The 22,604-nt window shown below is 40.4% G+C and overlaps 1 protein-coding gene across 38 annotated transcripts in view; it reads right to left on the bottom strand.

Annotated features, from left to right (window-relative positions):
• PBRM1 (polybromo 1) overlaps positions 1–22,604 on the bottom strand; it is a 126,230-nt gene that overhangs the window by 21,673 nt on the left and 81,953 nt on the right. For 20 of the 38 annotated variants that reach the window (XM_059663326.1, XM_059663328.1, XM_059663314.1 and 17 more), the window contains 5 exons: positions 16,984–17,169; positions 15,530–15,687; positions 14,642–14,905; positions 7,954–8,114; positions 6,281–6,438 (listed from right to left, as the gene is read on the bottom strand). In XM_059663326.1, the coding sequence (XP_059519309.1) occupies positions 6,281–6,438; positions 7,954–8,114; positions 14,642–14,905; positions 15,530–15,687; positions 16,984–17,169 (927 nt within the window). The remainder of the gene's footprint in view (positions 1–6,280; positions 6,439–7,953; positions 8,115–14,641; positions 14,906–15,529; positions 15,688–16,983; positions 17,170–22,604) is intronic. The other 18 variants (XM_059663320.1, XM_059663325.1, XM_059663321.1 and 15 more) reach the window with 1 other exon arrangement.

Here is a 22,604-nt window from a genome sequence, read left to right as displayed (position 1 = left end):
CCAGTTGATGTGTCTCTCTTGCATCAATGTTTCTCTCTGTCTCTACTCTTCCCTCCCATTCTCTCTAAAAAAAAATAACAGAAAAAATATCCTCTGGTGAGGATTAGCAAAAAACACACACACACACACAAAAAAACAGATTCTGAGAGACCTGTGACACACCATTAAATGTACTAACATAGGCATAATGAGAATCCTGGAAGGGGAATGAGAAAGGGGCAGAAAGAATATCTGAAGAAATAGTGACTAAAAACTTCCCAAATTTGATGAAAGCAGACAAATCTGTCAATAGAGAATTCTATATCCATCAAAAATATTCTTCAAAAATGAAGGCGGAATCAAGACATTGCCAGATAAACAAAAGATGAAAGTTTGTTACTAGCAGACCTGCTTTATAAGAAACGCTAAAGGGTGCCGGGAGCCGGTCCATCCTTGCTGTTTCAAGGGACCTGGCATATATGGCATACGGTTCTTAATATGTTTGCTCACCTTCTTGGTGCTGTGTTTTAACCAAGGTCACCTCTCCGAGAAAGGTTGAATCCCCAGGTAGGGATTTTCCCCTGAAGTAAGGGAGGGAATAAAACCCCTCAACTAAGTGCCAGGCGGGTAATTAATCACTTTAACTACGAACAATCATGCTTAAGCTACATAATTTTTACTCCCTGGAATGGAGATAAGAAACGCCCTAACCTTTGGAATAGAGATTGATAGGATTGGAATCAACTGGTATAAATACAGATGCAACAAGACAGCAAGAGACAGAATTCAGAAGACAGAACCTACACGAAGCCTGGAGACAGAAGAACTTCGCTGGAGAGAACATGGCAATAGATCCTGGACTGAACCTGACTATAGAACATGGCAAGAGAACCTGACTAGAACCTGGTGACCGAACCTGGCTGGAGAACCTGGACAGAACCTGGCTGGAGAACCTAGCAAGGGAACATGGCCACAGAACCTGGCTGGAGATCCGAAGAAGATCCTCTCTGGAGATCCAGACCAGAACTTGGCTGGAGATCCGGGCTAGAGATCCTGGCTAGGCTGCTGATCAACTGAACACTGTCTCCGTGTCATTCCTTCTTCGCCGACTCCGTCCACGCCTTTGGGGACCCCTGGACCTGCTGGGGTTGGACCCCGGCAAAAGGGAGTCGATAGAAAATAACTTGAAGTCATACAAAAAAGTTAAAAACACTAGTAAAGGTAATAACATAGGTAAATATAAAAGCCAATATTATATTTTTGGTAACTCCTCTTTTTTTCTCCAATAAGATTTTAAAGACAAATGCATAAAGCATAATTATAAATCTATGGGGTTTCTCGTTAAGCTGGTGGCATAGGTAAATGTGGTACTTGCATTCTCCCACAACCACATCAAAATTACAAGTAACTACAGAACAACCATTATTCAGAACCACCTGACATCTAGTGGAATAGAAATCCTAAAACTAAGGCTATAAACAAGAAGCCACATTAAGACTGGTGGGGGGGGGGGAAGAGACCAGAAATAGCCTGGTCCCACACTCACATGTGGAAGATAAAAATTTGGAGGGATATCTGGGCTGTAGAAGTACCTCCTAAGAATCGATAGGTCCCAGCCCAACACCAGGACTCCTAGCCCATGGTTCCAGTGTCAGGAAGAGAAGTCCCCATAACTTCTGGCTGTGAAAACAAGTAGTGATTGTGGTTGAGTGAGACAAAGGGCTGTTGCGAGTCCCAGGCAGTTCCTCTTAAAAGGTCCATGAATGGACTTATTCCCTACGAGCTCTAGCACTGGGGCAACAGCTTGAAAGGCACCAGTGACATACAGGGAGGAACTGAATGGTCTAGCACAGCCGTGGGCAAACTACGGCCCGTGGGCCGGATCTGGCCCGTTTGAAATGAATAAAACTATTGAAAAAAAAGACTGTACCCTTTTATGTAATGATGTTTACTTTGAATTTATATTAGTTCACACAAACACTCCATCCATGCTTTTGCTCCGGCGCTCGGGTCCAGTTTAAGAATCCATTGTGGCCCTCAAGTCAAAAAGTTTGCCCACCCCTGGTCTAGCATCAGGGTAAGAGCTGAGGTTGGAGTGAGGGGGGCATTTTCTCCCAGACATAAGTGCTGGCAGATGCCACTGTTCCTTTTCTGAGCCCTCCCTACACAAAGTCAGAACGTGGGGACCATATCTGAGTCTCCATCAACCTGGCTATCACCGTTCACCCTGCCTTGGGGATCCCTGAGACTCCGCCCTGCCCCACCCACCTTTGCAGCCCACCCAAGGTGTTTCCAGTGGCTTTTCCATATAAATGGCCTGTTTGGCTCATGCGTCAGAATTTCTTAAAATCTCTCAAACAAGCAGCTTCTGGCGAGGGAATGCTCCATACCTCTTGCTAAGTGGCCCCAAGCCAGGCACTAGCAGCCTTGGTTTGCAGCTTGGCCTCTCCAGGATAACTCCAAAGCCAGCACAAGTAGCAGACATCTGTAGACTGTTTTATAGCTTGTGCTGGGTAGCCCTGGGCAGAACACAAATAGCAGCTGACTCTGGCCTGCACCTTCCAGGAAGCTCCAGAGCCAGTGAACCACGTGGACAGCTACTGACCACATTGAAGCATCACCCAACCACTTCTACAAGTGACAGTCAAGAGGCGGACTCAGCAGACACCACAGCACTGTTTAAGTAAGTTCTGCTCCATGGGGTGGGCCCCACACAGTTGATACTCCACAGTGGTCACAGTCAGTCCTTGTAGCTGATGGACCTGGGGGTAAATCCCTCCCAACTGACATGTCAACAGCAATTAAAGCACAACTACAACTAGAGAGTGTACACAGCCCACACAGGGCTAGAGGTGCACTTGAAGTACCCAGCTCGAGTGAACAGGGAGGCTGTGCCACTGGACCTTACAGGACACCTATTACATTAGGCCACTCTACCAAGTTTGGAATACGTAGCAGCTCTACCTAATACACAGAAATAAACATAGGAGGCTGCCAAAATGAGACAAAGAAACTGTCCCAAATAAAAAAACAGAACAAAAACTCCAGAAAAAGTACTAAACAAAATGGAGACAAGTAATCTATTAGATGCAGAGTTTAAAACACAGGTTATAAGAATGCTCAATGAACTTAAGGGAACAGGAGATAAACTCTAACAGCATAAAAAAGGACATGGAAACCATATGAAAGAACTAATCAGAGCCCTAGCCAGTTTGGCTCAGTGGATCGAGTGTTGGCCCGTGGACTAAAGGGTCCTGGTTTGATTCCAGTTGGGGGCACGTGCCTGGGTTGCAGGCTCGATCCTCCCAGTGGGGGGCATGCAGGAGGCGGCCTATTGGTGATTCTCTCTTATCATTGATGTTTCTGTCTCTCTCTCTCCCTTCCTCTCTGAAATCAATAAAAATATATTAAAGAAAAAAAAGAACCAGTCGGAAATGAAGAATACACTAACTAAAATAAGGAATAATTTAAAGGGAATCAACAGGTAGAGGAGATGAAGCCAAGAATCAAAACAGTAATTTGGAATATAAGGAAGAAAAACACCCAATCAGAACAGAAAAAAAGGAAAAAGAATTAAAAAAAATGAGCATAGTGTAAGAAGCCCCTAGGACAGTGGTTCTCAACCTTCCTAATGCCGTGACCCTTTAATACAGTTTCTCATGTTGTGGTGACCCCCAATTTCATTGTTACAAATTGAACATAATTAAAGCATAGTGATTAATCACAAAAACAATATGTAATTATATGTGTTTTCCGATGGTCTTAGGTGACCCCTGTGAAAGGGTCGTTTGACCCCCAAAGGGGTCGCGATCCACAGGTTGAGAACCACTGCTCTAGGACAACCTCAAGTGTACCAACTTCACATCTTGGGGGTGCTGGAAGGTAAGAGAGAACAAAAGACTGAAACCTATTTGAAAAAATAATGACAGAAAATTTCCCTAACCTGGTAAAGGAAATGGTCACACAAGTTCAGGAAGTATAGAGAGTCCCAAACAAGATGAACACAAAGAGGCCCACACCAAGACATCTCATAATTAAAATGCAAAAGGTTAAAGACAAAAAGAGACTCTTAAAAGTAGCAAGAGAAAAGTAGTTACCTACAAGGGAGCCCCCATAGCCTGTCAGCTGATTTCCCAACAGAAACTTTGCAGGCCAGAAGGGAGTAGCAGGAAATATTCAAAGTGATGAAAAGCAAGGACCTACAACCAAGATTACTTTATCATTTAGAATTGAAGGACAGATAAAAGAGCTTCCCAGACAAGAAAAAGCTAAAGGAGTTCATCACCACCAAACCAGTATTACATGAAATGTTAAAGGGTATTCTTGAAGAAGAAAAAGATAAAAAATATTAACAATAATATGGCAATAAATACATATCTATCAACAACTGAATCTAAAAATACAAAATAAACAAATGAGCAGAACAGACACAGAGAACATTTTGACATTTGCCAGATGGGAGAGGGGCTTTGGGGGGGACAGGTGAAATAGATGAAGGGATTAAAACGTACAAATTGGTAGTTACAGAATAGTCATGCGAATATAAAGTACAGTACAGGGACTATAATCAATAATTTTGTAATAACTATGTATGGTGTCAGATGGTAGGAGATTTATAAGGATGATCACTTAGTAAGTTATATAATGTGTAATTACTGGGATGGATACCTGAAATATATAATATTGTATATCAACTGTAATTGAAAAAAATTTTAATGTAAAATAAATAAAACCATGGGAAAAAAAGATATCTATGTTAAAGTACACACAAAGTATAAAAAGGTAACTCCTGACAACACAAATGGAGAGAAATGGAGCTATAGAGAACAGTGTCTGCAGAGTAACAAAGCTAAGTTAGTATTAATTCAAACTAGACTGTCATAAATTTAAGATGTACTCTCCAGATTAGCCACTAAGAAAATCACTAAAAAACAACAAATGATGTGGGTGCTCTAACTAAAGGAAAATTCAGTCTCATCTTTGTTATGCTTTATTTGACCCCAGGCTGGGTTTACAGTAGGGAGTGAGGCTCTAGGGCACTGCTTTAGTATGAACTACAAGTTACAAGGAAGACATTCATTGCTAAAGAAACTCAAGAAGATATAATAACTTCACTAGCCTTTGTGGGTCCCTCTCTGCAGAGTGGAAAGAAAAACTGTGTTGAACTACCAGGCCATTCAGAAATCTTTCCCACATCCACTTCTGAAAAACGCACAGTACCAAAACCAATCTAGCTGAAATGATGGCAATAGATGATGTATACATCTAGGTCTGAAAAGCAGAACGTGACTGTGAACTCTCAGGAAGATGGAACAGAAACCACATTATGATTCCTTCATATTTCTGGAATGGAGACAATAACATTACTCGGGTTAAGAGTCCAACAGAGACTATAAAAGTCTTTTAACTGCTCTTCCTGCTTCCCACCTTATTCTTACAACATACTCTCCCATCCACAGCAAGTGATTCCTGCATATGTGGGATCACACTGCCTCTCTGGTCACACCGCTCACAGGACTATCTGCTCCAAACTCAATCTCTGCACTGTCTACAAGACCTACCATGATTGGGTGCCAAGCCACCTCAGAGGGCTGATTCCCTACCCCACCCCCCTGCCCTACTCCAGTCACCCAGCTTACTTATTGTGTCTCAAACAAGCCCAGATACTCTACCTTAAGGTCTTTGCATTTGGTGTTTGCTGTGCCTAAAAGGAGTAAAAACTTGGATATTTAAATGGTTTTCTTCCTCATTTCATTTAGGGCTCTGTTCACATGTCACCTATGAGAGAGGCTTTTGATAACCACATTAACTAAAGCAGGACCTCCCAGCAACATGAATCTCTATCCTCCTTCCTCTGCTTTATTCTCATTTATTGTCCTAATTACTATCTGATGTTCTATATATTTAATGTTAATTTACTGAATTCCCAACCTCTGCCCCATCATAAGTCTTTAAAAGAGCAGAGACTTTGCCCTAACTGGTTTGGCTCAGTGGATAGAGCATCGGCCTGCAGACTCAAGGGTCCCAGGTTCGATTCCGGTCAAGGGCATGTACCTTGGTTGCGGGCACATCCCTAGTGGGGAGTGTGCAGGAAACAGCTGATCGATGTTTCTCTCTTATCGATGTTTCTAACTCTCTATCCCTCTCCCTTCCTCTCTGTAAAAAATCAATAAATTAAAAAAAAAAAAAAGGAGCAGAGACTTTCGTTTGTTTATTGCTGTATACCTAGCACTTAGAACAGAAGCATTTAATTGATTGTTGTGGAATGCATGTAATTAAATGAAACGGCATATATACCTACCCAGAATACATGTCATGGGGCAGGTTTCTTCCAGATTACTCAGAAACACTTCTTTTTTGTAGAACATTTTTGTGGGCTCATGTTCCGTCTCTTCTGGGTGAATGAAGATGGGGCCATAAAAATATGCAGCTCCGTCTCGAACCCATACCTTTTCAATTCTTGGGTGGTGAAAAGGGGAGAAATTTCATTAAAATAAAATTCTAATAGGTTTTATTCTTGAAGGATTAATCTAACAAAAATTCCGTTAACCAAAAATTAATATGTAGAGAAGTTTCACTGGTTATTTTGATAGGACAATTTCTTTGACACCTCCCATCCCACTTAAACACATGAGAAAATACTTGGAAAAAGATAAATGAAGATTTGGCTATTCATCTGAGGGGAAAAAGGTATTTTAACATGATGTGTACTATACACTTTACGAATTCACAATGTTTATTGTTTGTCTTCCCACTAGTACAAAGATCCATGGGACTAAGGATATTTGTTTTATTTACTAATGTATCCTTAGACCCTGGCAAATGGGAGATGTGTAATAAATAGTGAATGATGAAACAAGTACTAGGAAACTGACTCAGAAAGGTAAATCATTTGAAACTAAGATCTCTTGGAACCAACTAGTTCTTATTTATTTTTTATTGTTATTTTTTAAATAAATCTTTATTGTTGAAAGTATTACATATGTCCTCCTTTTCACCCCATTGACCCCTACCCCCTGCCCCAGGCCCTCATTTCCCCTTTGTGGCTATGGGCATGCATATATGCATACAAGTTCCTGGTTGATTACTTCCCACCCACCCAGCCTTCCCTCTGAGATTCCGTACTCTGTTCCATGCTTCCATGTCTTTGGATCCACTCTATTCATCAGTTTATTTTGTTACTTAGATTCCACATGTAAGTGAAGATCATGTGATACTTAGCTTTCTCTGACTGCCTTATTTCATTTAGCATGATCTTCTCCAGGTCTCTCCATGCTGTCTCAAAGGGTAAGGAATTCTTCTTTTTTACTGCTGCATAGTATTCCGTGGTATAGATGTACCACAGTTTTTTATTCACTCATCTACTGATGGGCACTTGGAACCAACTAGTTCTTAAGTACTGTCCTCAACTGCCCAGTTCTGTCCCTGACTCCTTTACGATTGTTTTATGCCATCCAACCATTTATAATTTCATCCATTTATTTGTTCATTCAAATATCTGAGCCCTTACTATGTTTCATGCACTACGTTTGGAATAGTGGATACAAAGGAGAGCAAAAAGAGAGGATGCCTACTCTCAGGGAATTTGCAGTCCAGTATAGAACCTGAGAATAACGCAATGTGATATGTGCCTTGAGAAGAAGGAAATACATGGTGCTTTGAGAGCATGTAATAGGGAGACCTAACTCTGTCTGGAGGAGACAGAAGATTTCCTTAAGGAAGTACAATTTCAAATTTAAGCTAAAGGAGTTCACCATATGAAGTGGGCAGGGAGATTTCAGGATTCAGAGTTCAGTCAACGGTAGCAGAAGAAGAAAAGAAAGATTTCATGGAGGAATATAAAGGAAAAAGTATGGCTAGAGGCAAAAGCAAGGGAAGTGTGGTGTGAGAGAAAGCTGGGTAAGTTACTGGGAGAGAGACTTTTGACTTCATCCTAAAGAGTGATGATTTTTTTTTTACTTCAATAACACTCACCGGCCCACGCGAGGGCGCACCAGGCCATGGGACTTGATGAAGACACAGTCGCCAACCTTCAGCCACATGTCATTGTAACGGAGCTGCTCAAAGTAGTGGCAACCTGGTTCACCATTGGACATTTCCACAGGGACATCTTCTTTTTCCTGTTGTAAAGGAAACTGGTTGAGGATAGGCAGTTGACAATCAAGAAGTAAACAGAGAAGGTAAGAATGGAAAACAGATTTTCTTTCATAATTAACCTAAAAAAAAATAAATAAATAGAAGCTTTGATGAAGAAACCAGAAGATTAGCTCACTGAAATCAAACTAAGTCTTATCAAATATTGTATCTATTTTAAATTTCAAGTTAATTGACATAAAATGTTACTCCAGGATGCTTTTATCCCCTCTCCATCCTTCTTCTATTCCCATAGCCTTTAGCAACAAACAAACAAACAAAAACACTGGAGAGGAAGGACTTAGCATGCAGAAGCAGACTCAGTCAATGTATTATTATCCTATATATTCTATATAATAAAAGGCTAATATGCAAATTGTGCCCTTGGGATTCAACCGGCAGAACAGGAGTTTGATAGCTCTCTATGATGTGTGCTGACCACCATGGGGCAGCGCAGTCCATGGCAGGAGACCAGCAGCGGCGGGGTGCTGAGTGGGCAAAGGAAGGAGAAGGCGGGGAGGCAGGGAACCTGATCGACCCAGATCACAGGTCAGGCCTAGGGACCCCACCCGTGAACGAATTTCGAGCACTGGGCCTCTAGTAAAATATAAGAAGCAAATTCTACACAAGCTTCCCCTTCACTACATTTACTGAACTTGCAATTTCTTAACATTAATAATGAATAGTTTTACAATTTTTTTTATCATTTTGAGTTATTACAAAATAGAAAGGGCTAGCAAAGTCTCTGTGACCAAAAGACACATATTCTGTTTTTGAATAAATTATAGGGTCTGTCACCTACTGGCTGTTGTAACAAATTACCTGACCTCTTATGCCTTAGTGTCTTCATTAAATGGGACTGTTAGGAAGCTTAAATGACACAATCAAGTCAGGATGCAGGTGGGAGATAACCAACTGATGTGTCTCTCTCACATCCATGTTTTCTCTTTCTCTTACCCTCCCCCATCCCCCCTCTCTAAAAAGCAATGGAAAAATGGGTGAGGATTAACAATACATAAACAAACAAACAAGTAACAAAGACAATAAATAACAAGTGTTAGCAAGGATTTCGAGAAAAGGAAACACTTGTACCCTGTTGATGGGATTGTAAATTGGTGCAGCTGCTTGGAAAACAGTATTTAGGGTTAAAAAAATTAAAAATGTAACTACCATACAACATAGCAATTTCAATTCCGGGTATCTGTATGAAGAAAACAAAAGCACTAATTTGAAAGAACCCCTGTGTTCATTGCAGCATTATTTAAAATGGACATGAAAAGAACCTAGGTATCTATCGACAGATGAATAAAGATGTGATACACCTACACACATAAATATACAAAATGAAATAGTCCTCAGCCATAAAAAATAAATCTTGTCATTTGCAACAACATGAATAGACCTGGAGAGAATTACGCTAAGAGAAGTACTAGTAAGTCAGACAGACAAAGCCAAATACCATATGATTTCACTTACATGTGGAATCTAAAAGAACAGAACAAAACAAAACACACTCACAGACACAGATAACAGAGGGGATGAGAGAAACAGTGAAAGGGATTAAGAGGTACAAACTTTCAATTATAAAATAAGTCATGGGGATGTAACGGACAGCACAGAAAATAAAGCCAATAGTATTGTAATAGCTTTGTACAGTGACAGGTTATTCCACTCATCATGGTGATCATGTTGTTAAGTGTTGAATCACTACGTTATACACCTGAAACTAATGTAATATTGTATGTAAACTATAATTTAAAAAAAAACACACCTTTTTATTTTAGGGATGGGTTCTGATCTCAAGTTACCCTTAAAAAAGGTCCTAGAATGACTCATCTTGACTATGCAATATCAAAATAATGAAACAAAATAGTAACTCATACATAGAGAAGACCCTGAGAACTTATGAATTCTAATAACAATTACAAATCTAAGTTAATTTCACACTGACTTCCATTGAGATTTCTTCTTTTAAAATTAATGTCTGCGATTCCTATACATATTGGTAAAATGTAAGGAATACCATGTATTAGCAAACGAAAATGGGTATTTTTTTTCCTAAGATACTAAGAATTCAATTTTTTCCAGTTTTTCCATGAACAATTTTAAAACTTTGTCTTTTTTGATTATATAAAAGAATTATATTTGCTGGAAATAATTCAAACATTAGAGTATGTAAAATTTAAAAAACAAGTCTGTGATCTAGCCCGAGATAACCACCCAGTTTAGTACAGTTTTCCATGTTTTAATATTCATGCATTTTTGTTTTCTTTTTTATTTTTAATTAATTTGAGAGAGAGAGATGAGAAAGAAACATCTATAGGTTGCCTCTTGCACTCGACTCAACTGGGGATTAAACCTGTAACCTGGGTATGTGCGCTGACTAGGAACTGAACCTGCCACCTTTTGGAGTACAGGATGATACTCTAGCCAATTGGGCCACACCAACCAGGGCCATTTCTGTTTTCTTGAATAATGGTAAACCACATCTCATTCTGCAACCTGTTATTTAGTAACAACTTCCCTCACATAACGTGGAATTTTTCAATCCTTCCTATGTAATAAAAGGCTAATATGCAAATCGACTGAACGGCGGAACCACTGGTCTCTATGATGTGCACTGACCACCAGGGGGAAGATGCTCAATGCAGAAACTGCCCCCTGGTGGTCAGTGTGCTTCCACAGGGGGAATGCTGCTCAGCCAGAAGCCCGGCTCATGGCCGGTGAGTGCAGTGGCAGTGGCAGGAGCCTCTCCCACCTCAGCAGCAGGGCTAAGCCATCAGTTGGACATCCCCAGAGGGCTCCCAGGCCAGGCTGAGAGACCACCCCTCCCAGTGCATGAATTGCATACACTGGGCCTGTAGTGTTACTTAGTGTTACTATAATAGACTTACTTTATTCCTTTCATTGGCTGCAGTTTATTTATGTGGATGTATGAAAACTTAGTTGTTATTAATGGCCATTTGGGTTTGGCCTAGGGTTTTTGCTTTTACAAGCTACACTAATGTTACTCCTTGTAGAGTTATCCTTTGGTGTTCCTATTTAAGTACTATGTGGGAGTTTGATGACTCCCTGCTATCAAACTGCAGGGTCAAAGGAAATGTCATCAATGGGAGATGAATGTGTACTACCCGACACCAGGCTGCATGTTCTTAGAATTCTTGCCAATCTCTGTTAGACATTTTGAAAACTATTAGATTAACACATTTTCTTATATCTTTTGGCTGCCTTCCTTCTATAAATCATCTATTTGGTTCCTTTGCCTATTATTTTAATGTTACTTTTTTCTTAGACTTCAAAGAGCTCTTTGTACATTAGAAATGGTAGTCCTTCTACTGTTTTATTAAACTGATATTTTCAATTATAAGTCAATAACATTATCAAAATGATCACTTTTTTCTTTTATGGCTCCTGGGTTTTATATCATAGCAAAGAAAGAACTCACTCTAAGTTTACACATAAATATTACAGGTAAATATAGTAAATGTACTTCTGTTAGAAACTAGTACTCTATTTTTAGCTAGTACTGTTTCTTTTATGTTTATACTAGAGGACTGGTGCATGAAATTTGTGCAGTTGAGGGAGGTCCCTCAGCTCGGCCTGCAGCCTCTCGCAGTCCGGGAGCCCCCTCTCACATTCTGGGACCCCTCACTCTTTACCACCAGCCCGCTTGCTGCTCCTTACCGCTTGGCTCACTGCTCCTTAGTGCTGCCACGGAGGTGGGAGAGGCTCCTGCCACTGCCGCTGCGCACACCAGCTGTCTGGCTTCTCGCTGAGCGGTGCTCTCCCAGTGGGAGCACACTGACCAACAGGGGGCAGCTCCTGCATTGAATGTCTGCCCCCTGGAGCTCAGTGCACATCATAGTGATCGGTCGTTCTGGTCGTTCCACCATAACGGCCGCTTAGGCTTTTATTACATAGATTTTTTTCAAGTATTACTGGATTCCATCCACTTCTGCTGACTTATAATACTACCTTTATATTCTGGATTTAATTTTGAAAAGCATATTCCGTTCATTGATTAGCCCTGAGCTAGTTCCTCGATTTTTTAAATGTAGTTTTGTAAAATGTAACATCTGTCAGTGCAAAGCATTCTTTTTTTTTTTTTTTTTTAAAGACATACAGGGAAGCGGACTCAAATGCTGTCGAAGTGTTCTTGATTATTTTCTTTTCTTGTTCTATTTCTGGTGACTGTCACATATTTATTCTTTCATAAGAATGGTAGAATAATTTTGTCAATTTCTAAAAACGATTTAAGTCTTTCATGTCCTTTAGTAGATTGACTGTTCCTCTTCCCACAGGTTCCATAAATTCCTTTAAGGGTTATTTCTTAATCTATTTTGTTGTTAATGTAAATTAGGTATTTTCTTACATATAATTAACTAACAGCTTCTAAAATATGTTCAATGGTTTCATTTTCCATTCAAAAGTCTTATGAGCCCTAGCTGGTTTGGCTCCGTGGATAAAGCATCGGCCTACAGACTGAAGGGTCTTGAGTTCAATTCCAGTGAAGGGCACATGCCTGGGTTGTGGGCTCGATCCCCATTAGGGGACATGCAGGAGGCAGCCGATTGATGATTTTTTATCATTGATGCTTCTATCTTTCTCTCTCCTCCTCTCCCTTCCTCTCTGAAATCAGTAAAAATATATTTTTTAAAAAGTCTTATGCATTATTGTTTACATAAGAGAGCTACCAATTTGTATATAGATTTTTGAAATTTCTACTTACTGTTTTAAAACTTTTGTTAATTTCTCCCAATATCTGTAAAAGAAAAAATCTTGCTTCTTTATTGTCAATATTTTCATTACTTTTATGCTGGCCAGTGTGTTCAGTGGTTAGAGCACAGGCATGCACACTAGAGGGTCGAGGTTTTGGTTCCCAGTCAAGGGTATATTCACTTAAAAACTTAAGTAATGTATGTTATCAAATAATCATTCCTTTAATTTATTAATATAATGAAGTTAGTGAGTTATTCTAATTTTGAACAATCCTGTATTCTTAGAACGAACTCTTTCCTACTTGGTCATGTTCTTTTTTTTAATATATTTTATTGATTTTTTACAGAGAGGAAGGGAGAGAGATAGAGAGTTAGAAACATCGATGAGAGAGAAACATCGATCAGCTGCCTCCTGCACATCTCCCACTGGGGATATGCCCGCAACCCAGGTACATGCCCTTGACCGGAATCGAACCTGGGACCTTTCAGCCGCAGTCCGACGCTCTATCCACTTAGCCAAACCGGTTTCGGCGTCATGTTCTTATTTTAAATATAATTTTATTGATTTCAGAGAGGAAGGGAGAGGGAGAGATAGAAACATCAATGATGAGAGCAATCTGGGCATGTGCCCTGACCGGGAATTGAACTGTGACCTCCTGGTTCATAGGTTGACACTCAACCACTGAGCCACACTAGCAGGCTAGTTGGTCATGTTCTTAAAGAACTAATTTGATTTCACTTGTAAAAATACTTTTCTCCCCAAGTTTTTTTTTTCCCCCCATCAATATTTGCACGTCTGAACTGTAGTTTTTGTTTTTATGTGCCCTGACCAGGGCCAGGCCGGGGAGGAGCCTGCAACCGAGGCACGTGCCCTTAGCCAGAATCGAACCTGGGACCCTTTGGTCAGCAGGCACACTCTATCCACTGCGCCAAAGCGGCTAGGGATCCATTGATTTTTAGAGAGAGTGGAAGGGAGGGGGAGAGACAGAAAACATCGATGTGAGAGAGACACATCAATTGGTTGCCTCCCTCACATGGCCTGACTGGGGCCAGTGATTGAGCCTGCAACCAAGGTATGTTATCTTGACGAGAATCAAATCTGGGACCCTTCAATCCCTGGGCTGATTGCTCTATCCATTGAGCCAAACTGGATAGGGCAAAAAATATATTTTTACAGACTTTTAGAGAGAGGAAGGGAGAGGGATAGAGAGATAGAAACATCGATGAGAGAGAAACATTGATTGGCTGCCTCCTGCATGCCTCTACTGGGGATAGAGCCTACAACCCAGGCATGTGCCTGATGGGGAATCGAACGTGACATCCTGGTTCATGGGCCAATTCTCAACCACTGAGCCGAGGATGTTTATTTTAATTAAATTAATTACTTATTTTTTAAAGCGGGAGAAAAGGGGAGGGAGGGAAGGAGGGAGGGAGGGAGTGAGAAACATTGATGTGAGAGAGATACATCAATCGGTTGCCTCCCACGCATCCAGACCAAGGATCAAACCCAAAACCTAGGTATGTTTCCTGACCAGGAATTGAAGTCAAGGCCTTCTGGTGCACAGGAAGACATTCCAACCAACTGAGCCACACCAGCCAGGGTTGTTAACTGATTGTAGAGAGAGGAAGGGAGAGAGAGAAACATGGATTGGTCGACTCTCGTACATGTCCCAAATGGGAATCTAACCCACAACCTTTCAGTGTTCAGGATGACACTCCAACTGAGCCACACTGGCCAGGGCTTGATTAAGGTTTTATATTATTTATTTTGAAATGTAAAATTCTTTTTTGTGTGGCTATTATCTACATACCTTTTCCAAGTTAAAATTGTCTTCAGTTCGACTGTCTTCTGAGTTGTCTGCATTCTTTTCATCATCCCCTTTATCTGCATTTGCAAATACAGAGGCCACTCGGACCACAGGCAAGGGCACATCCCGAGGGACAAACCTAACAGAACTGATGGGCATGGTCCACAATTTAATTTTCTTAAAAGATTTGGTTTTGGCAGAATACCGTGATTCACAGACAAAAACATCCTCATCTCGAAAGTTTTCTGGGCATAATTTAAAGTATTCCTAGGGGGTATAAGAATAAAATTAATTAATTTTCTGAAAACCAATGAACCAAAAAACCAAAAATAAACACCAACTAAATAAACAAATTTAAACTGTTTAGACTTTCTGACAGTTAACAACAAATGGTAAATGAATCGAGATCTAGTAGTATTTCCTTGCTTCAGAATGACTTTATTAAATACATAACATGTAGCTTATTTAGCCTAACAATTGCCCCTTTGAAAATATATTAGTATTTCATACAGCTGTAATGTCCTTTAAAGCTATGGGCAGGATTCCTGTGCCTTCATCAGATAGATACATAAAAAATACATCTTATTACCCCACTAGCAGGTTATAATGACCTTTCAGAAAATGTTATCCTTAACAGTTAGTCTTGTAATATAAAAAAGTTTAAGCTGATTGCATATAGCTACATAGTGTAGGCAGCAAATAGTCTTTCACCTTCATGGTCAGGTTAATTTCTTCCTAAATCTTCACATACAGCCATATAGACACAGCTTAAAGAAAAATTTTTTCCCCAGTTTAAAAAGAGCTGCTAATTTTATAAGTATCAATTTGTTGTGTTTATAAATTTTATTTCCATGGAATGATTTATACTTTTTGTACTAATAAGTTTCTTACCTTGACAAACATGACCACACATTTTCCTAGAATTTTACTAACGGGAACTTTATTGTAATAGTCACTCTTAAAAACTTCTTTTTCTAGGAATTTTCGTGTAGCCAGATGGAATGTTTCATTTGGCCGATAAAACCAACAGCCATACAACCATTTTTCACCTCAAAAATAAAGAGAGAATTACCATGAACAGAAATCACATATTCTTTGCAAAATGAGTAAATCTATCCATTCTGCCATGGCCTAAATCTACTAATGTGCTTTGTATTTTTAAAAAATATTTTTATTATTTCAGAGAGGAAGGGAGAGGACGAGATAGAAACATCAATGATAAGAACCGTTGATCAGCTGTCTCCTGCACACCCCCTATGGGGGAATCACACATCCCCTACGGAGGATCGCACACCCGCTACGGGCTATCAGCCCACAACCAGGGCATGACTGGAATCGAACCTGCAATTCTGCAGTCTGCAGGCCAACATTCTATCCACTAAACCCGTGGTCGGCAAACTGTGGCTCGCGAGCCACATGCGGCTCTTTGGCCCCTTGAGTGTGGTTCTTCCTAAGCCTTAGGAGTACCCTAATTAAGTTAGTAACAATGTACCTAACTATATAGTTTAAGTTTAAAAAATTTGGCTCTCAAAAGAAATTTCAATCGTTGTACTGTTGATATTTGGCTCTGTTGACTAATGAGTTTGCCGACCACTGCACTAAACCAAGCCGTCTAGGGCCCAATGTGCTTTTTAGACCACATTATTAATACGATTACCTTAGAAGAAATAATACTTTCAAATAATGAAGTGTAATAAGGCTTAGAAATGCTACTTTCTCTCTCATACTAAAAGATACCTAATACAAAGAATGAGGAAGGTGATGAGACCTGTTCTATGCTGCTACACTTTCTGGTTCAGGAATATAAAAGTATTTTACATGATGAACAGACGAAAGAACGGGAATGCCTGGATCACATTTCTGCCTGCTTTTGGCTTCACTAACTCCTATTCATTCTCCATGTCTCAAGTTTAATGACAATTGTTCTAGAAAGCCTACTGAAATCAAATTTTAAGTCAAGGCACATGTCTCTCTGTAATAATTTTTTATTTGTGATTTTTATTGGAGTGGTTATGCCAGGGGCAAAACATGAGCCTTTTGTTCTTCTGAATCTCTGTTATCCTACAGAGTTTGGCTCATGGTGTGTTTTTAATAAATATCAGTTGAATGAATAATCTCAACTACATTTCAAAAAGTTATATTTCTTTTGTCTCAACTGCGCCACTGCTCCATAGTGCTAGACCCTATGTTTTTCATATAGGGGGTGCTTAATTATATTTTATACATTGAAGAACAAGTATTGTTAAAAGACATAAAATGGCTAAATTACAGTTTTCTCCTCTGAGGACCAAGGAGTAAAACAGTCACATCTCACAAATGTGCCCTTCAATTTAAAATGAACTTACCAGCAGAATCTTCCCACAGTCTCTCAATACAGACTATATGTGGTTGTAGACTGGCTTCCGAGGGCTCTACGTAGACATAATCTCCAACATGGTACATGCTATTCTTAAAGCTGCAGTCCTGGCTGTAAGTGCGATGTAAACCTGAGAGGCCTGCAGCACCCGAGGAATCTTCACTCTTTTCAGCCTCTTAGGTAAAAAAGACAAAAGAGGCTCTCGTTAAAGGAATGTTGGAATTAAATGTAGGATTCAAATAACACATATTAATACATTTAATTCTTTTCTAGACATTCAAAAGCAAGATTCAAGACAAATAGTATAGCATCCATATTCCCAATAGCCTCTACTCAAAACTGTCTCCTTGAATTATAACTAACTGCCATTATTATTTTAAATAAATACATTAAGTAAAGGATCTACAAAATAAAATTATCATAATAATACATGCTCAATATAGTCATTTTAAAAAAAATATATATATATTTATTTCACAGAGAGGGAGAAAGAGAGATAGGTAAGGGAGTCCCTTGAGTCTGACACCTTAGACCACTCGGCCATCCTGACACCTCTTAGAGAGAGAGAGAGATAGAAACATCAATAATGAGAGAGAATCATTGATCAGCTGCCTCCTTCACACCCCTTACTGGTGATCAAGCCCATAAGGGCATGTGCTTTTGGCTGGAATTGAACCTGGGACCTTTCAGTCTGCAGGCCAACATTCTATCCACTGAGCAAACCAGCTAGGGCACTGTAGTCATTCTTGATGATACAGAAAGATATAAAGACTAAGTCATTTGCACATCACGTAATCCTAAAAATAATCTAATGCCACCTTCATCTTAATGCCTCTGAAGTTATTTTCCCTAACAGTTATCACAGTTTTGGCATGATTAATGGAATCTTAGAATTGAGGAAATATGAAACATCCTATATAATAAAGAGGTAATATGCAAATTAACCCTCACAAGATGGCTGTCTACGACCAGGCCAGCAGGGGGGTTAGTGAAGGATGACCAAACGACTGAACAGCAGGCTGCGTGGGGCGGGGCCTGTGAGGGGTGACCAAGCCGGCAGGGGGGCAGTTAGGGGGGACCAGGCCGGTGGTGGTGGTGGTGGGGAAGTAAGGAGTGACCAGAATGGTGGAGGGGGGGGAGAGTTAGGAGAGACCAGGCCAGCAGGGAGGGGGCAGTTGGGGGCGACCTGGCCAGCAGTAGGGGGCAGTTAGGGGCAACCAGGCCAGCAGGGGGGCCAGTTAGGGGCGATCAGACTGGCACGCAGAGGCAGTGAGGGGCAATCAGGCCGGCGGGGGGGAGGGAGGGCAGTTAGGGGCGACTAGGCAGGCAAGTGGGCGGGTAGGAGTCAGCGGTCCAGGATTGTGAGAGGGCTGTCTGATTGCCGGTTATCCCCTGAGGGGTGCAGGCTGGGCTGAGGGGACCCTCTCCCCCATGCACAAATTTTGTGCACCAGGACTCTAGTGTATATTATATAATACTAGAGGCCCAGTGCACGAATTCATGCATGGGTGGGGTCCCTCAGCCTTGCCAGCAATAGGGGCTGATCAGGGAGTCTCACTCAGTCCCAATCAGGGCTGTGGGAGGTTGGCAGGCAGGGGAGAAGGGGCCGTGGGAGGTTCTGATTAGGGCAATCGGGGCCAGCCAGGTTGGGGGAGAGGCTGCGGGAGGTTGGCCAGCAGGGGCGGGGCTATGGGAGGTTCTGATCAGGGTGATCGGGGCCAGCCAGCTGGGGGAGGGGCCACAGGAGGGTGGCCATGGGAGCTCACTGACCTCCAGGGGGCAGCTTCTGTGCTGAGCATCTGCCCCCTGGTGGTCAGTGTGCATCACAGCGACTGGTCGACTGGTTGTTCTGTTGTAATGGTCGCTTAGGCTTTTATATATAAAGATACAGAACTATAAACCCTACACGTACACACTTAATATATCATGAACATTTCCTCTGAGATTAAATGGTTTTCAACAAGCCTCTTTTTTTGTTAAATAAGACTTTTTAATGACTCTAGTACAAGCCATTATTTGCAAATACCACAGAGTTTTTGTTGTTGTTTTGGTTTGCTTGCTTTTTTAGAAAAAAGCTCTGCCAACATCTTTGATTACTTCCTTGGGATACTTTTCCATGAATGTAACAGCTGGAAAAAAATCACTTTAAATATTTATTTTTTTAATTCTCACCCAAGGCTATTTCTCTATTGATTTTTAGAGTTAGTGGAGAGGGAGGGGGAAGAGAGAGAAATATCAATATGAGAGACACATCAATTAATTGCACCCTAACTGGGGTTGGGATCAAACCTGCAACCCCCAGTTACGTGCCCTTGACTGGGAAGCAAATCCGTGATCCTTTAGTGCATGGGCTGACGCTCTAACCACTGAGTACACAGTCCAGGGCACATTTTAAATATTTTTTTTTAACGCATATTCCAAACTAACCCCTACAAGCCTGTACCAGTTTAAGTCCCTTACTGTTTGGCTACAAGTGGTCAATTTCTCCACTCCCTCTCTAACACTGGTATACTAGATCCTTATACTTTTGTGAAAGCTTTGCCAATTTTGGTGGGAAATATTATCTAGTAGTTGATTAATCAGATGAATCCCTGTAACATATGCAGCATATTCACAAGGTTCTTGAGAATTTTATGCCAGCAGGAACACTGTCAACTGGGCTGAAAGGAAACAGAAAGAGTACAAAATGAAAGAGTGTTATTCAACACCCCAATTGTACAGACAGGAAAACAGACTGATAAAACACACAGCTGTAAACACATGCTACCTTTCGTGAAAAAGGATGATTCAGAGGGCAGAGTATTGAGTCGCAGAGGATTATTTTCAGGCCTTGAAATGTAATGAAGTTTGGATTTCAAAATTGCTTGGAATTGATAACAATTTTTTCCCTTCCATTTCTCCCTTTTGAATGGGAATGTCTCTCTTAGACTATAGTGTTAGGAGCAGAGGACTTTGTTGTTGTTTTTATACAGGTCCACAATTTGTGTCCCAGGATGGATCACACTGAGAACCTTACCCATACACCTAATTTAGAGGATTTAAATGAGAATAGAGACTTTTGATGTTTAGATGAGATTTTTATACATGGTACAAGAATGTTACTCTAACAAATATCTAAAAAATATGGAAATGACTTTGGAATTGGGTAGCAAGCAGAGACTGGAAAGAATTTTGAGATCATGATAGAAAATTAAGCGTAGGTTGCCTTGAATAGACTGTTGGTAGAAAAATGGACAACAACAATTTGGCAGTTGAAGGTTCAGAAAAAAAATGAGAGAAAATGTTATTGGAAAGTGGAGGACAGGGGACCCTTGTTATACGTATAGCAGCAGAAAACTTAGCAGAACTGTGTCCTGAGTTATTTGGATTCGGGGCTTTTTGGGCTGATCTTTTAGTTATCTTTTTCTTTCTTTATTTTCATTTGTTGTTCTATTCCTTCAGAGATTTCAACTTTATCTTCTAATCCTTCTCTAAATGTTTCCTTTTTGCTACCACTAAAAAAATTTAAATTGAATAAATTTGACATATAGTATATAAATTTAAGGTGCACAATGTATTTCTTTGTTACTTTTATATATTGTTGCCATTGTAGTGATATTTATCACATTACATTATTGTTATTTATATTAATCATATTGTTCCATGGCTCATTTGCTTACTACTTGTTCCAAGATTGTACCATTAAACATCAATATTATACCCCTCGCCGCTATCATTTTTTTCAAGTTTTATTGAGATACTAGAGGCCCAGTGCACGAATTTGTGCACCAGTGGGGTCCCTCGGCCTGGCCTGTGGGGTCGAGCTGAAACCAGCTCTCCAACATCCCCTGAGGGGTCCCAGATTGAGAGGACGCAGGCCAGGCTGAGGGACCCCACCGGTGCACAATCGGGGCCTGGGAGGGATGTGGGACGTTGGCCAGCAGGGGAGGGACTGCAGGAGGGCTCTAGGGTGTGTCTGGCCCATCTCGATTAGTCCCAATTGGCCGGACCCAGCAGCAAGCTAACCTACCGGTTGGAGCATCTGCCCCCTGGTGGTCAGTGCACAACATAGTAAGCGGTTGAGCAGCCTTAGTATATCATTAGCATATTACACTTAGATTGGTTGAACTACTGACTGGTTGAGTGCACACTTAGCATATTAGGCTTTTATTATTTAGGATAATTCACACATCATATAATTTGTTTATAGATGCAGTAGCCTGTCATCTCTCTGAAGGTCTAAATGTTATAGGTTTTGTATTTTCCTTAAATTTTCTCCTTCTATTTCCCTTTGTTTCTTCCAAGTTCATTTTTTGTTTGTTTTGTTCTCTATTTTACATTCGAGAGATTTTCCTTAAATATTTGGTCCTATTTAAATAGTACCTGTTCCTATTTTAAGGGAAAATGCTAAAAAAGCTGATTATAAGCTCTCTATGCACATATAGGGCCGGTTGACTACTGGATTTTATTTGGGACCTCCAGATGTTTTTATCTTTAGCTCTTCCCCATTGCCTGGTCCATTTCTTAAGGGGGGAAAAAAATCTCCTGTTCTCAGAACTGTTAAGCCTGACTGCCTACATTCTAGGAGTTAAATTATTAAGAGGGCCAGGGGGTCTCACAATCCCTCTCTTCAGAATTATAAACTCACCTTTAGGTCATCCTGGTTGTCCCTAAGTCTAGACTTTTTAGGATGAACAGTCACAGGAAGGGCTTGGGAGATGATCTGGCAGTTCAGAAACTTTGAATTTAGGCTTTTCTGTTTTAAGTACATGTGCACCTGTATTTTCAGGAATACCTGGTGTTCTAATCCCTGTGCATTTCTAGACAAAAAATGGCCTTCTTAAGGTCTTCATCCAATACTATCTTTGAAACTAGTGTCCATTTTCTAGCTTTCAAATTTTAATTGCCATTATCTCCTCTTCCACTGTTTTTGTGTTTTTACATTTTTTGTAGGCAGGGAATGCTTCTGTGTTTATGTCTTTTGTTTTGTTTAAAAAACAAACAAACACCCTTTCCATCATTTTAGAGGTGTTTTGGGAAGAAGCTGCAATAAGTATTTGAGTACAATTTGCCACGTTTAAGTGAAAGCCCTATATTGCTGCTTTATCTTTTGGTACTTATCCTTGTATGAGTGGTTAGTTCTGATATTTAATACAGTAACAGGATGTGTGAGATCTATATTGTCACTGATTAAGAAACTTCCTCTATGGCTTAAAGACAGAGAGGGCAAACTGATACAACCACTATCCTACTTTCTGCTGTTTTGCTGTTTAATATTCATAAAGTAAACTGACATAGGACAGTCTGAAGCAGACCATAGTTATTTCTCTGGCTAGAAATAACTAGTTACAATAACCCTCAGAGCACACTGCTTCTATAGCCTTTCCTACTAAGTCCTTCTAATGCTGACTTCACATTCTATGGCAAAGCAACATTCCTTACCTACTTCCAGTCACACTGTTGAGAAATATAGTCTCTCAGTTAGTGCAAAAAATAGAGTTATTAATAGGGATGTTTAAGTAGTAGGGCTTCCTTTCCTCTAGACATGAAATAGGTACAGTGCTAGGAAAGGTACAAAAATCTCCTATGGTCTTTGTCTTTATGTAGCTCTGTTTTTCTACCGTAAGTCTT

Source organism: Myotis daubentonii, chromosome 14, assembly GCF_963259705.1.
Source record: "Myotis daubentonii chromosome 14, mMyoDau2.1, whole genome shotgun sequence".
NCBI lineage: Eukaryota > Metazoa > Chordata > Mammalia > Chiroptera > Vespertilionidae > Myotis > Myotis daubentonii.
Note: the sequence above shows the minus strand (reverse complement) of the source record. Positions and strands in the feature narration are given on the sequence as shown.